We start from the raw sequence: 14,786 nt of genomic DNA, 5'->3' as shown, positions 1-14,786 counted from the left end.
GCTCACAAAATTCCTGTCTCTTGCTACACAATGATGCCTGGATTAAGGTTACGTTCCGTGGTGCTGCATTTTGTCACGCAGACGCTATTTTGGTCAGAAAGTCAGCAAGCCCATATTTGGGAAGCTGTCCCACTGAAGGGCAGCATGAAGGGCAGTGAGATGAAAAGGCTGCTTCTGAAGGCAGGCCGGAGGGAGCTGCCTGGAGCCACAGGAAGCCCAAACCTTCCTCTCTGCTTCTTGTTAACATGCCAACATCCTTTTCTCAGCCTGACCCTTGCCTCCTTCTCTCTTCCCTCAAGCCGTACCCTGTGAGTGAGCTACTCTCACAACACAAACACACTGGGGAAAACACCAAGAGGGTTTAGAGATGAAATCTCCCTTCTTAGACAGAAGAGTCTTAGTGCTAGAGGTTTAAAATGCAGACCTTAAAACAGGTTGGATATCTGCAGACACATGGGTGAAGGGTATAGCCTCTTCAGAGGCTTTTTTCTTGCACTTTTCATATCACAACACATATCTGCAGCAAACTGTCACTTACACAGCTGGACCAGCCACTCTTGTTTTCTCCAACAGCAGCAGCAACTCGGACATCTCCCCACGCCAGGTCTCTCTACCAGCCCTTTCAAGGGGTGCCGGGCAGCTCTGGGCCAGGGGCTGAGGCTGCCAGATGTGCATGCTAACCTGAAGCACAGCTACACAATCTTGCCTTTGCAGACAAACCTGTTCAAGCAAGGCAGGCACCAGCCACACAGCTCGACACCTCTGATACCCACCGTCACTCAGGTACCACTGAGGCCAGTGGGATTTAAGCACTGTGCATCTCTGGGTGACCTACCTCTTGTCAGACAAACTCTCTGGGTAGGATTAACACCATGAGGGACCTCTCACCAGTTGACCTTCTGGTGTGCCTGCGGGCAGCAGAGACCAGACCACATTGTCTTGACTATTTAGCAGACTCTACCTGGTGGTATGAGCCCTGCGACTGCACGCTCTCTCCAGCACAGCGCCCCTCCCGACCGGCACGTTGCTCCCACACAGCAGTTAAGTTTTCAGCTGACAAGCATCAATCTCCACAACAGTCCAAGAGATGCACACAGAAGGAATCAGACAGCTGGGGGTTGCAGACTTCCCTCAGACCCTCAACTCTTGAGTTTTAAGGTAGTAAATCTCCTTATATTGCTTGGTTTAGGGCTGAGTGGCATTTTCATCAGTCAAAAACAATTGAAAAGAAACTGTGGAAACAGGGAAAAGACTTCTGAATTGAAGCCATAAAGAATTCAAAATATTTCCCTTGTTTCAAAATAACATTGCGTTTTGGCAATCGGCTGAACTATTTTTTAAAAAAATCAGTTACATTAATTGGAAGTTTTGGTTGAATTATTTTTTTCTTTTTATCCATGTGTTCTGCTGCTCTACTGCAACTTCAGAAGATACTTGCAAACTTCCAGCCCTTGTGTCGATTCGTGGATTTACGCCACCAGGTGGACAAGCACTGGCATTGCAGTTTCAGTAACAGCTTGTTGCATTTTAACAGGCAACTCATTTCAGTAACATAAAAGCACCTCTTGAACCAGCTTCACTGGCTGGTGGGACATGGAGAGTGAAGCCCTCTCCTATCTACAGAAGTACAGCAGTAACAAAACCAAAACTCCCCTCGAGCTTTTGAAGGTTACTCCTCTCATCTCACCAGTCAGCACATTTCATCAGACAGGTACTTTTTTTGTTACTGGTATGAAACATCCACTAAAATACAGCAACTAATAGGGGTATTTTATATAGTCCTAAAACCTTACACACTCCCACGGTAGTCCATTATGTGTGTTATATATTCAATACTTGAAGTATTTCAGAACACAACATACACCAATTCTAACATGAACTGCTATGATCCAATGCCACAGCTAGCACTCATTACCCTCCCCTTTTTCAGGATTTCCATAGCTGTAACGATCTTACACGTGGACAACAAAGCAGCAGACACCTAACAGTCCTTTGAAATCTCATCTTGCTGGACCAACACTAGGGACTATCATAAAAATCACAGCACGTGAGAACTCTGAACACGCATACCAATATCAAAAATAATCTTACCTGTATTGAATATTGTTACCCAAGTGTCCAGGCAACACTGGCTTCAATTTGCACAAAACCAAATGTTTTCCTGTTTAAATTTTAGAACTTCACTCTAACTATTTCACAACTTGAAAACAGACTTTGAACTACTACTAAATGCTCATGATCTGCACCAATGATTACAGTAGAACAGCACTAAGGACAGAGCAGCTGTTTTACTTTCTGTGTGCGGAGGTTGATGGTATTAATACAAAACCTCTCCAGAGTTCTGTCTGGCTTGATCTGTCGGGGAACAAACACACACACTGGTCACTACACACAGGCTTGATACACAACTGGCAGCTAAAATACAACTCAAACAAGGCTTCTGTAGGGTTCTCCTCAAATTTGGGAGGCAAAAACTGTTACATCCAATTTTATTGTTATAAAAATGCTGTCACACACAAGCCAAAGGAAAACTGGTTGTCTTAAACCACATCAGTCCTTTTTCTGTTGAGCAGCCTGCTTGGCATTGTTGGCCTGCATCTTCTTCAGCCCCTTTTTGTTGTGTTTCTTTGCAAACCTCATGTTTCTCAGAAACTTGGGATCAACCTATAAAAATAAGGAAAAAATAAGCCATATTGTAGAAGGGACATACGTAAAAACATATATATTCCAGATTGTTCCAATTATTCCCAAATGCTGGCTGTGACTAATTCTTTTTTTTTTTCCTAATTTATTACATCAACAAAATTATTTTAGCCATCTGTAACTGTCCTTTAGCTAGCTATTTTCCTTAATTTCCATAAACAAACTCACCAAAAGTCCTAGCAATAAACATACAGAAAGAATTGGGCAAATTGAGTAAAGCTGTAAACAACACAGATTTCCTTTCCATGTCACAATACATTCTGGACCTGAAGTACCACAAAACAACCTTGGCAGGTGAACATATATATATGTAATCCTTGAGCAAAGACCAATGCCGCATCCTCAGGCAGTTCTTTTTTACATTAAAGCAAAAAAATACCAGCATACAGAAGAGTAGTTTCCCAGCTAATGGCTGGCTAACACATCCTGTCATGGCTAGGATAAATTCTCAGAACTATCAGCTATGCTGCACTGAGAAACTTTTGCTATTTTACTGTAAACAACATTTTAACTGGCACAGATGAGTTATCTGAATTTCTGGCACAGATGAGTTATCTGAATTTTGACATCTGAACTCATGTGTACTCAGTGCAAGGAGGCAGACAGACTATCTGCAAGAAGGGGCAGGACTGAACTGAGCTACGCAGAAGACAAGCTTTTACATCACATCCAAAAAGCTGATGATCACATCTACAACGCAAACAGAATCACAATCTTCCCCAAAGCCAAAATGTCCTTTTTTCACTGTCAAGTGTGAGAAAGATCCTGTTATATCGCTTGTCTAATCCCAGAAAAATCAAAATGCTGTCATTTTCTTATGTACTGTCCAGAAACACCAATTTCACTCATCTTCTGAGTCAAATTCTCTGGATTAGTACACACGGTAAAATAACACTGAAGGGTACAAAGAAGCAGGAGAGACAGCAGGACTCAAAAGGGAGAAGTGCTACCCAACTGAGATGTGTTTCACTGGAAGCAGCAGTTAGTGACACCCACCTGAGCACAACAGAAACAAAATTGGCCAGTAACTAAAAAGCAGTTTTATGGACATACAAGGGCAGATATTTCATGTGTGTTAGAAATATCACAGCTGCATGTAAGGTAAAAAATGAAACAGAAACCCACAGTGGTTCTGATCATCTGAAACACAAGTCCCTGTCTGCAAAAACTGTCACAGAAAATATAAAACACCTGAATTTTTTCATGCTTAAGCCTCAATGGCTTAACAGCCCGGGAATATCAACAGAAATACTCACCCCTTTGAGAGATTCGTATCTATGGGATCTGGGTTTCTTGATGCCATTTCTGTGCCACTTACGGGCTATGTGGAAGAGCAGAAAACAATTTAAGTTACTATTTTTTCCATTACTAAATAGCTGCATTTGCTTTCCTTTAAGTCCAGCTGACCCTATCAAAATGATGTAGAACAGAAAATTTTATAACCCTTTCCAACCAAACTAAAACCAAATTAAGAACGCATCTCTATTCTCAGCCCTCCCCACCCTGTGCTCTCAGCACTCTGATTTCTAACCCAAGGATTTCAGGCTCCTCATTAACTAATACCAATGGCAACACCACTAGCACAGTAAAAGGCCTCCATTACTAAGCAGTTCAAGCACTTGTGGTTAGTGTTGAAGGGCACCATCGTTCACTGTGTACAACCAAGCAGAACCTACTCGTCAACTCTGCTAACTTAAGAGAAAAAAAACCAAACAAGAACTATTTTATCACTGGGGTCACCTTTGTATGGCAAAATATCACAGGCTGAATAACATTCTGTAATGCGCTTAGTTCAAACATATGAAACTCGCTTTTTCTTTTTCTGGTTATGTATTATTTATATATTGAGCCCAAACAAGTCCTGACTCCTGAAGGGCTCTTTCCGTTAAAAATCCCGTTCAATCTCTCCGCACCACCAACCTCCTTCCCTCGTGAGCTTATCTCGCTGCAAAAAGAAAACAAGGCGACTGGGCTGCCACAACCGAGCAGGTCGGAGCAGTGGGCTCAAACCCCGCTGCGGGCTGCAGCCCTCGGCCGCCGCCGGCAGCACCCCCGCTCCCCGCCCAAGGCCCGCAGCGGCCCCGCGGCGCAGAACGCCGAGCTCGGCTTACACTGGTTGTGCGTGGTGTGGTTCTTGGACTTGGCCATAGCTGCACCTGCGGGAGAAAGAGAGCCCTCAGCCGGGGAGGGCTGCGCGGCACGGCCCGGCTCCCCCACCCAAAGCCGCACCGGCGCTCTCCCACCGCGGCCCCGGTACCAACCCCCAGCTGCCGGCCTCCCGCCCGTCTCCCGCCACCCCAGCCCACGACAGCCCCCGGCCCGGCCTCGCCTCCCCGCAGCCCGGTGGGGCCGAGCTCAGGCTCGGCCCAGGGAACCGCCCGCCATCCCCCCGCGGAGCGCGGATGGAGGCGGATAGCGCCGAGCGGCACTCACCGCCGCCGCCGGGCCGGAAGAGAAGGGCGCGCCGCGGGGCCTGCTGGGAAATGGGGCCGGCTGGGAAATGGGGCCGGCGGGACGGAACTCCGGTGCGCAACAGGCGCCGCCCGCAAGAGGTTCCGCTCGCCGGAGGTTCCGCCCGGCGGCCTCTCCACTCGCCTCCCCGTGTCGCCCGTCTCTGCAGCCTCCTGCACTAGCCTCGCAACAGCCGGGCCCCTGCCCCGGTACCTGAGGGGTACGGTCCCCCCACCAACACGGCCTCTCCTGGGCCGCGCGGCGCTGGCGGGTGGCGCCGAGCCCCGAGGCCACCATGGCGCTTGGTGGCACTGCCCGGTTACCGGAGGCGAGGGGCTTCAGCCCATGCCCGGCTGAATTCAGCTGCACGCAGCTCTGCGTGCCGTGCTCCGGCAATAAAATCTCATGCTGGGTATTTTCTTCACAGCAGATTCATTAAACACCGTTCATTTATATTTGTGTAGCAGGCCGACCCTTGCAGAAGGGCCGCAAACCCTGACATTAGCAGCTTTGGCTGTGCCACCTCCATGACTCCCAAAAAACCGGCCGCCTCCCGGGACCAGCACGACTGCAGCTGTGATACCCAGCTCAGTACAAGGGCGTTTAGTGCTGTGTCTGTGTCCGGCCATGCTGGCCTGGGAATTTGTATTCTTGCTCCTGCAAAATACACAGAAACTTAGATACTTTAGTATCAGAAAGACACTAAAATGACTAAGATGAGCAAATGAAGCTGTGTCTATCCACAGTGCAGCTGCTTTGCAAAAGCACGAACCAAAGCAGAGCACTGAGGCCACGGTCCTTTGATGGCAGCAAGACCAAGCATCGCTGGCATAGGCAGCCTGGCTGGGGGGGAGTGCATCCGCCTGCCAACAGCCAAGGGTTGGAATTAAGTTGCATGGTAGCTCCTGCTCCCCCAAATGCAGGAAGGTTTGTGATATGGCTGTTGGGGAGCCCAGCACTGGCTGTGCCACTGTGGCCAGGTGGCTGTGGGCCGCCAGTGGTGACGCGCTTGTGGTTATGGATTGAGGCATCTCACATGGGGAAGCGTGAAAGGAAAAAGGGAACAAAAGGCTGAGCTTGCCCAAGCCACTTGGGTTATCTGGGTATGAACGGCAGTGTTTTGGTCCAGCATCTTGAAACCTTTGAAAAATGAGTGAAAAAGGCCCAGGCCTTTCTGTGTCATGGTAGAATGGAAAAATACTGCCATATTTTTATGGCATTGCCTGTATTTTGAGCGGTATGAGTGAATTGCCTAAAATAACCTGGATTGGAAAAAATAGTCCTGAGACCAAAGTCCCTGGACCAGTACACGAGAGAGAGAACCAGACTGGGTTTTTTTCAGTGACCAATTGCTTGCAGAACAATTAGCTACTCTTCTTCAAGTTCAGATACCTGTGAACAAGCTCATCCTATTACAAAAATGAGGAAAAATAAATTATCCTTGATAGACAGGTAACACTGATGAAACTGAAATGAAAACAGGCAGGAAAAAGGAAGCTAATACAATTTAATTTCAGTTTTTCTCTTATTTCCAGGAAGACCTAAGTCGCAAAATGTCTTTGGTTTAATTTTTTTTTTTTTCCTTCATTCTGGGCAGCTATTATTATTATGTGTAAAAATAGATGAAAATAGCAATATTCTTTTACTGGCATTTCAGTTGGAATATGATGTTCCCCACAAAATCCTCCTCCATACACAAACTTCTGACTTTTTAAACTGTTTTTTAAAATTCTTTCCACTGTAGTGAGCTGCGGTCTTAAAATATTCGGACATCCCTGTGGCCAGCTAATCACAGCCAACAGCAGAGAGAAAGCCTGACTTTCCTGATAACCCAAAGAGCCGAGCTCAGTGGAAGATAAAACAATCCCAGTGGCATGTTTGCCTCCACTGCATTGCAGAAGGCAGAAAGAAATATGCTGCCAGGCCCCCTTATCTTGGCCATTAGATTATGAAAACTCTTGATCTTTTTCGCCCGCCTTTGAGCATTCCTTTGTAGGAAGAAACAGAAGGGTTTATTTTATGGTTTCACCTATCTTTTTCAAGTTCTTTCAGTAGCTCACGGCAATTAATGGTGTCAGAGCTCTCCAGGAGTCTTTCACAGCTGCTGCTGGGGCCACATGAGACAAGCAGTCAGGCAGGTGTGGATTAAAGAAGCTGTGCTCAATGCCCAGGTGATACGTAAGACCCATAAGCCAAATTATTAAAATAAAACTCTGGAAGTACATTCAGTTTACAGGGCTGAGTGTAATACATCCAGGGTAGTTTATAAAACCACTGCAAGTCAGTGCAGAATATCAGGTAAAAAGGATGATCCAAGGCAGGATCAAGACCCGTGTACTCCATTGGGGGATCAAGACCCCTTGAATTTCTCCTGTGCTCTGATGAGCTGCAATGTCTCTAATTATGGTGTTACTGAGAACGATTGGCCAGTTCAAAATCTTCAATCACACTTTTAGTGATTACAGACTTAATTAGTGCATGTTAGCCCAAGTGTCCTCTGTTAAAGGAGCCATGCTTATTAAATAGGATGGTAATTACTCCAGCTGCAAAACAATTACAAAAAAATCATAGGTTAAAATAAAAATCTCACAGTGCCTTTGACAACCATGTTATCTCAGACAGTGTCCTTGCATCACACACATTTATGCTAACTGATCTCTGTTAGGTTTGTCATGCTGATGCCACATTTCAGTAGACTCCTCTAATCTTGCCTCCTCCATCAGCTGACATTTGGACTTGGCGGTAATGAATTACCATAGCTCCCCCATTTAGTAATGCCAGTGACTTGGAGAAACTTGGTGCCCAGGCCAAGCACTCATGGGTATAAATCAGAAAAGCATCACTAATTTCTGGGGAACCACTGAAATTGACTCCAAAAGTGATGTGGGCAGGGTTTTGCTGACATCTGATGCAATATTTTGGAGGTGTTTTGATATTATATATTCTGATACATACATGTAAGGAAGACATGACATGTGAGAAACTTCTCCCAACATATCTCAGGCTCAGGCAGCTACCACAGCCCATGCTGAAAGGTGAATAAAGCACGGGATGCCCAGGGTGCCTCGCTTGGGCCCATAGGCCAGTGAGGGCTGGGGACTGTTGCCCCAGTGCATTTCTTCTGGGGCAAACGTGGGGTAGGCATTTCTCAGCAGCTGAGAGCACAAGCAGCTTGCTGCCATCCTCCTGGGACCAGGAAACAGCTGTGGGACCCCAAACTCCTCCTCGTTCTGTATCTCTGCTCACCCAGCGTGGCACCAGTCCTGCCAGGGCGCCTGGCCAAGTGTGCTGTCGTATCCACAGTTACAGTAACTGCCTCGATGTGTGGTTATACCAAAGAACACCTCCTTGTTAAGTTCCCAGGAGGTCCCTGCAATGGATGAGGTGACTACTGGGCAGCTTTAGGGCTATTCCCAGCTTGTGGTCGCACAGGGCTTGGCTGTGCTGTAAGCCCGAACTAGCGATGCTGGAGGGAGTGAGGATGATGGACAGTCCCCAGGGACAAATGGCCAATATGCTTCCAGAGAAGCCACCTGGAGAAGCAGGGACACCAGGACATGGAGGCACTAGAGGGAGCCTGAGCATAACAGATCATTCTCTGGGCTTAAAGCTGGAGCACTGGTCCCAGTCAGGGAGAAGGGACGTCTCCAGGGAATAACAGCAAGATATGCAGCAGTTCTCCCCCTTGGCCTGGCATCCTACCTGACTGTGGCTTTTTGGCCCTGACATCCGTTATAATTTTTTTAAAGACATGAGGAAATACTGTTTTGCTTATAGAAAATGCTGGCCTGCCAGCAGGGAAAGAGCTGGCTTTGAGCATTTGCAGTAAGAGATAAGAAAAAAATAGTGGCAACCAGTGACAGTTGTCAGGCTGGAGGGTTCAAGAGAGCAGGGGTTCCTGCAAGGCAAAGGGGAGCAGAAGTGCTGAACCACAGCAGTGGGTATCCCTAAGGAATTTGGGAAGCTGGTGTGGCACAGCCCTGCAAGCACTCCTGGGAGGGATATGGGAACAGCATCTGAGGCTCATCTCTCCTGGGTGCAGTCCAGTTAGGAGAGCTGGGGCTCTCAAAGAGGCTTGAGAACTGCAATCTTTTATTTTCCCCAGCAATATTTTCTTTGCATTGGCTTTGGACAAGGAACAAAGTCATTGGTTCATGATCTAGTTGTCTGAATCTCCCCCTGACACCACTGTCACCAAGGATCAGCACAAAGAGCAAGAGAGTCTCTGGGTTAGCTGCAGATGCACATTGGTGCTGCAGTGGGGCAGGGACTGTGCAAAAAACTCTTTGCACAGGTGTTTAGCCACAGTGGGGAGATGGATGTGTTTGTTCCAAGTGTATCTGCAAAGTGTATCTTCTTTTACAATGTTTGCACTGGGCCAAAAGTTGCTTTCAACAGGGTAATCAAGCTTAGCCCAGCAGAAATCAGAGGAGCAACTAGAAGAGAGGGGTGAGCAGGGACAGTGAATAAAAGCTCCATCACACCTGGCTGCCCTCAGTAGCTTTTGTTCCCCAGACCATCCCTCAGACCAGCCCAGACCTTCTGCACATTCTCCACGAGCATGTTCCTGTAAGCAGCTTCCCACCATGAAGGCAGGAGGAAAAATCAGGCAGCAGACTGCAATGCAGCCCTGACCTTTCTCTCCAGGCCTGCCACCTCCTCCCACTCTCCCCAGAGCTGGCACTACTAACGACTGGTTTCCTCTTGTTATTTTTCCACCTCCGCTCCTTCCTCCAGAGGGGAGTCCGTGCTGGTGGCCCACGTAGCAGTGACTCACAGGCTGGGACCTGCGAGTAGCCAGCTAAGCCTGGCCAAACTTAGTAACATCTCATTTTCCATTGCCTATATCCTGGATGCTTCTTCTGGCTGGGTTCATTGCTGGAGACCTCCTCCAGCTACCTGCAGGGTTGGGGAGGACCGGCTCGATAGGGTTTCCTTTAAGTTTTGGCAATGCGGGAGCTGGGCTGAGATGGAGCAGCCCCTGATGCAGATAAATTCCTTCTTGGTTTATCCAGCTTGCTGATAGCTACAAACCACAAGATGTTCTGGACATCAAAGAGGGATTTTCAGGCTTGGGAATTGTGCAAATAAATATATATATACAGGACTGCACAGTAGTTGCATTTTTCTGGAGGCATTTGAATGATTTGAGGGGAGTTAGGGGTTTAAAATCCAATTCCCCTCTGTGTTGACCAGCCTGGTCCATCTGGCTGGATGTCCCCAAATCAACAAGTGACCACCCCAATCACAAAACTGAGCGTGGGGCACCTGCAGGGTGGGGATGGATGGTCTGCAAAGGTGCAGGTGCTGCTGCATCTGGAAACAGAATGGAAGAGAGCTGGATGATGATGAGGGCTACCCAGAGGCTGCGCTGGGCTGGCAGCAGATGAGCAGGCAGAGCACGGCTCCTGGGCAGCTGCAAGCCCGTGGAGCAGGACCCTGTGGCTCCGTGCAGGGCTGTGTGTAGGGGATAACACCAGGAAGGGAGCAGCCCTGTGCTCAGCCCACGATTATTGCTTTAATGGGATTTTCCAGAATACTTTTTGCCCCGGTAACGGAAAAGGAAGCTCGCCTGCCGCTTCCCAAGACGAGGGTGAACGTGTGCAGCTGATGCGACACCTGCTCAACCCGCACTTCCCGAGAGCCCGGCTGGTCGGAAGGAGCGAGCAGATCTGCAGGCACAGCGTGCGTGGAGCAGCTGATCGCTGCAGGGAGGAGGCACACGGAGGCGGCTGGGAGAAACGGAGAGGGCTGACCTAAATAGATGCTGAGCTAATTTATTCATTTCTCTGCTTTATTATTTAACGCAACTTCGAAACAGCTCAGGACTTCTGGTTCCTCTCAGCTCTGTTGCTGACGTTGGGATGGGGTTATTTTTGACCTGAGTTTTGCATTCATCGTGCTGAAAAGCGCAGCACAGCCTTGCTCAGCACCCCACTCTCCCATCAGGCAGGCTAGGCATGCTATGGGAGAGCTCCGACACATCTGCTTTCTAGCCAGGAGCACAGAAAGGACTTATTTTAAGTTATTTTGAGCTTTTACTTCACCTCCTGCCCAGGAAGGTGTTCAGATTTTGGCCTGCTTTATGCGTCGTTAATGGAGAGCTTTATATCCAATTTAGCTGGTTGGCAAGGGGATTGGTGAGTTCGTACAGCACGAGGCAGCCTTCAGCCTCCGCAGACATCTCCCCCCAGGCAGGCTGCCAAATGCAGCCCCAGGCTCTGCAGCACGGGGGCTTTCAAGGATAAACCTGGAGCCTTTCTTGCTTCCAGCCCACGTCCTCTCTCCTCAAATCCTAGCAATCACCTGAAACACAGTCCAGGAGGAATTTATTACAAGAAGGACACGGAGCCCTAGCTGTTCAGAGAGCTGTCTGGGCTGTGGTTCACACCGTGGCCTGCATGGGTTTTCTGCGAGCCCATGGCACATTTTAGCACTGCTGAGGTTTAAAAGCGACAAGGTGGGGAAAAAAAATTTATGCCTGTGCAGGTTGTCTGAACCCGTGTACCATTTCTGCAGAGGCACAAGGTGGTATGGACAGAGCTGGTCCTGCATGGAGTGGCTGCTTACCAGGATTCAAACTACCACACCCAACTTGTGCCATGCAGGGTCCTTTAACCTTCTTTACCATTAGGGTTCATCACTTCATGTATAAATTTAGGCCAGTGTTGTATCCAGTTACCCAGCACTTCCGTTATAAATTTTTTAAATGGATTATTCATTGACCTGCTTGATTCCTTCAAGATTTCTAAGCAGTCAAACAAGCCATGATGCTGTTTGGCTCAGCAGCAAAGGCATTTCAGCTCACACCGCCTTCACATTGCTGGAGAGTTTTGTGATGTTGCTGGGGGTGGGATAGTGCAAATTAGCAGAAATGAAGCAGTTAACAAGGCAGCAAGTTAAAGTCTTACAAACCAGGATGCTTGAGGCACTGAAGGGAAGCAGCTGGGCATGGGGCTGTGAAGAGTGGTGCTGCTCCACCTCGCGCACCCAGCCCCTTCTGCTGCCTTTGCTGGCTAAACTGGGGGTGGTGTGGATCCTTGGCATTGTCCCATCATGTCAATGCACAGGGCACACAGCCTGGCCCCCATCAGGCTTTGATCTGAAGGGTTTTGTGTTTTGTTGGTTTTGAGTTTTTTTTAATATAAAGTGATACAGTGTTTAGATATGTTGGTCTGAGAGCCTTGTGAGGCTAAAAAGAGAATGAACATGTAAAGGACAGAGGCAGACAAAGTGACTTGAAGTTTCTCTTTCCCTTCCTATATCCTGGACTGGAGTTTGGTGGATGATGCCTCACTTCTCCTAAGAGGACAGAAAGGCACTACACCATCCCAGACCCTCTGGGGGTTCGGGGTTGTGATGTCTGTTCCTTACTTGTATGGGGCTGATTAGGGAGGAGCTAAGGCCGATTGAGTGCCACCCTGGGATTTAGGATCTGTTACGTGGGCATAACTTCTGCCCTTCTCTGAGGTGGCAGGGGGCTGCGATAGAGGGGAGAGTCCTTTAATGAACCAGTTGTGGGTTTTAGAGTGGGCAGCAGGCTGGTTTCCAGCCCTGAGGCGAGGGATTCGGTTTGGCTGCTGGCTGGCCTTTATCTGTGCAGAGAGGATTATTGGGAAGCCGTGTTGACAAATGCTGCAGCTAAAAAGGAAAATGAACTTCCACACAAAGATGGCTTGTTTGTGCAAAGTGGAGAGGGAATAAAGAAGCTGCCAAAAAAGCTGACATTAAACCCAGTGCTTACCTGCAGCATATCTGATACCATGACTGAAACCTTTCATTTGAAGCAATGGAATCAAAGATGTTCTTTCCGCAAAGCAAGAAAATAGGTTATTGCTCAAGCAGAGCTGGGGAGGGGGAAAGACATAAGCAGGGCCTGATCCTGCCAGGTGCTGTGTGCCCTGCACTCTCTGGCTAGCAGCCTGATTTGGGGGTTTTGGGAAGAGCTTGCATGCAAACTCTTTCCAAACCTTTGAAAAGGGCTGCCTGCACTGCTGGAGGCAGAGCAGCAAACAGAGTGCTGGGTTGCCCAGCCCTGCCTTCAGCTCCTGCACCTTTAAGCCAGGGACTTGGAGGCCAGAGACATAAACCAAATAACCCTTAGCACTCCTGTAGCAAGTCTCATGTTCAAAAGGCTCCTCTGATAGGAGTGAATTAATGACCCCACATGGCATGAAAGAGGGCCACACATCCCAACCCCTGCACCAGTGAGACACAGTAGTGGCTGAGGTATTTTTAGGCAGCAATACAAGCCAGCAAACCTCCTCCTGGAGGCTGGAAACCTATTGCTGATGCATGGGGCTGGGTTGTGTGGGGCCATGTCAATTGGGGACTCTCAAATCCGCCATCCATGGCAGCCTTGGCTCCCCGGAGAAGCTGAGCAGGTGGGCAGGGATGGTTTCTGCCACAGCTGGGGGTGGAGACAGGACCAACAGCCAAGCATGCCTCCAAAAGCCTGAAAAAATTGCCATTACTTTAATGCTGGAAATACTGCTGGGGCTGTTACCCCCAAAAGATGTTGATAATTTGGCCTTGCATGCAAACACCTCTTAACTTCTGTCTGCAAATTAAGTGGAAGGATAAAAAAAGGAAAAAAAAGAGGAAAGACTCTCTTAACCCTGGCAACTATTTATCACCCAAAACAGGGAGGACTTGAATCACTTGAGGAGCCTCCAGTTAAGTCAAGACCATGATACTGCTACATTCAAGCACAAGAGCTTTGTTTTCTGTACAATAAAAGCATTGTAGGCCTGTATGGTGTGTGGACTGAGGCAAGTGAAAATGCTGAGCGGCTTAATTATGCTCCATAGCCCTCCCAGCACCGCGTTGTACTATGGCCCAGCCCCAGACATTTCCCAAGAAAATGTCCCGCACACGCATGCATGCGTGCACACACACACATGCACACACGCCATGGCTCCTTAGTTTGCTTTCCCTGGTGTGTTTCCACACAGACCCACTTTGCATTGGCTTTCTAGTTACGCCTAGAGAATGGTTTCATTCCCATTTTGCATTGCCTGGGTGGATGTGGGGTCAAACTGCCTTGCTAACCTCATTGCAGAAGCTAAACGGTTGCCTGTCTCTGCCCTGGCAAGTGTGTCCTCGCCTGAGGACTACTGTCTAGCCTGGTGTCCTCCTCAAATACATCTAAAGTTGAAAAGAATACAATAAATACAATCTTAATCACATGGGGCCTGACATGCACTGAAAACGCAACAACTGGTGCAGCCCTGGGATGCAAGAGGAGTGTCAGGCTCTCTTCATGGAGTTTGGGAACAGGAGGAGCAATTGGAGCTTGGTCCCATGGCGAGACCCTGCCTGGGTTTGAGAAGCTGTGGGTCGGGCGCGGAGGTGAACTCCAGCTGCTGGGAGAGGAGACAATGGCAAGCATCGGTGGCTCTGATGTGTGCATCCCCTGCAGCCTTTGTCTCCTTTTCCCCAGGAGGGCAATACAGTGGAGTGTCCAGGGCTGCAGCTCAGAAATGCCAGCATTTTAGTTATGGACATCACCCAGAACCACCACTCTGGCATCAAGCAGTGACATTCATTGCAGAAGAGCCAGCAAAGGACACTTCCCCAAGGTAGTGGGAATGAGGACATAAAAATAGATAAAATTAAGCCAATTAGGCAAG

The 14,786-nt window shown here is 48.3% G+C and overlaps 1 protein-coding gene across 1 annotated transcript; it reads right to left on the bottom strand.

The window, feature by feature from the left end:
* Window positions 1-2,448: 2,448 nt before the first annotated feature.
* RPL29 (ribosomal protein L29) lies at window positions 2,449-5,194 on the bottom strand. The gene is made up of 4 exons (XM_074914211.1): window positions 5,137-5,194; window positions 4,815-4,859; window positions 3,960-4,024; window positions 2,449-2,664 (listed from the first exon to the last, which is right to left on the bottom strand). Exons 2-4 carry the CDS (start codon window positions 4,849-4,851, stop codon window positions 2,551-2,553), a joined length of 216 nt encoding a protein of 71 aa, XP_074770312.1. The 5' UTR covers window positions 4,852-4,859; window positions 5,137-5,194; the 3' UTR covers window positions 2,449-2,550.
* Between the last annotated feature and the right edge of the window lie 9,592 nt (window positions 5,195-14,786).

This window comes from Athene noctua, chromosome 10, assembly GCF_965140245.1.
Source record: "Athene noctua chromosome 10, bAthNoc1.hap1.1, whole genome shotgun sequence".
Lineage (NCBI taxonomy): Eukaryota > Metazoa > Chordata > Aves > Strigiformes > Strigidae > Athene > Athene noctua.
This window is presented reverse-complemented; position numbering and strand designations above follow the sequence as displayed.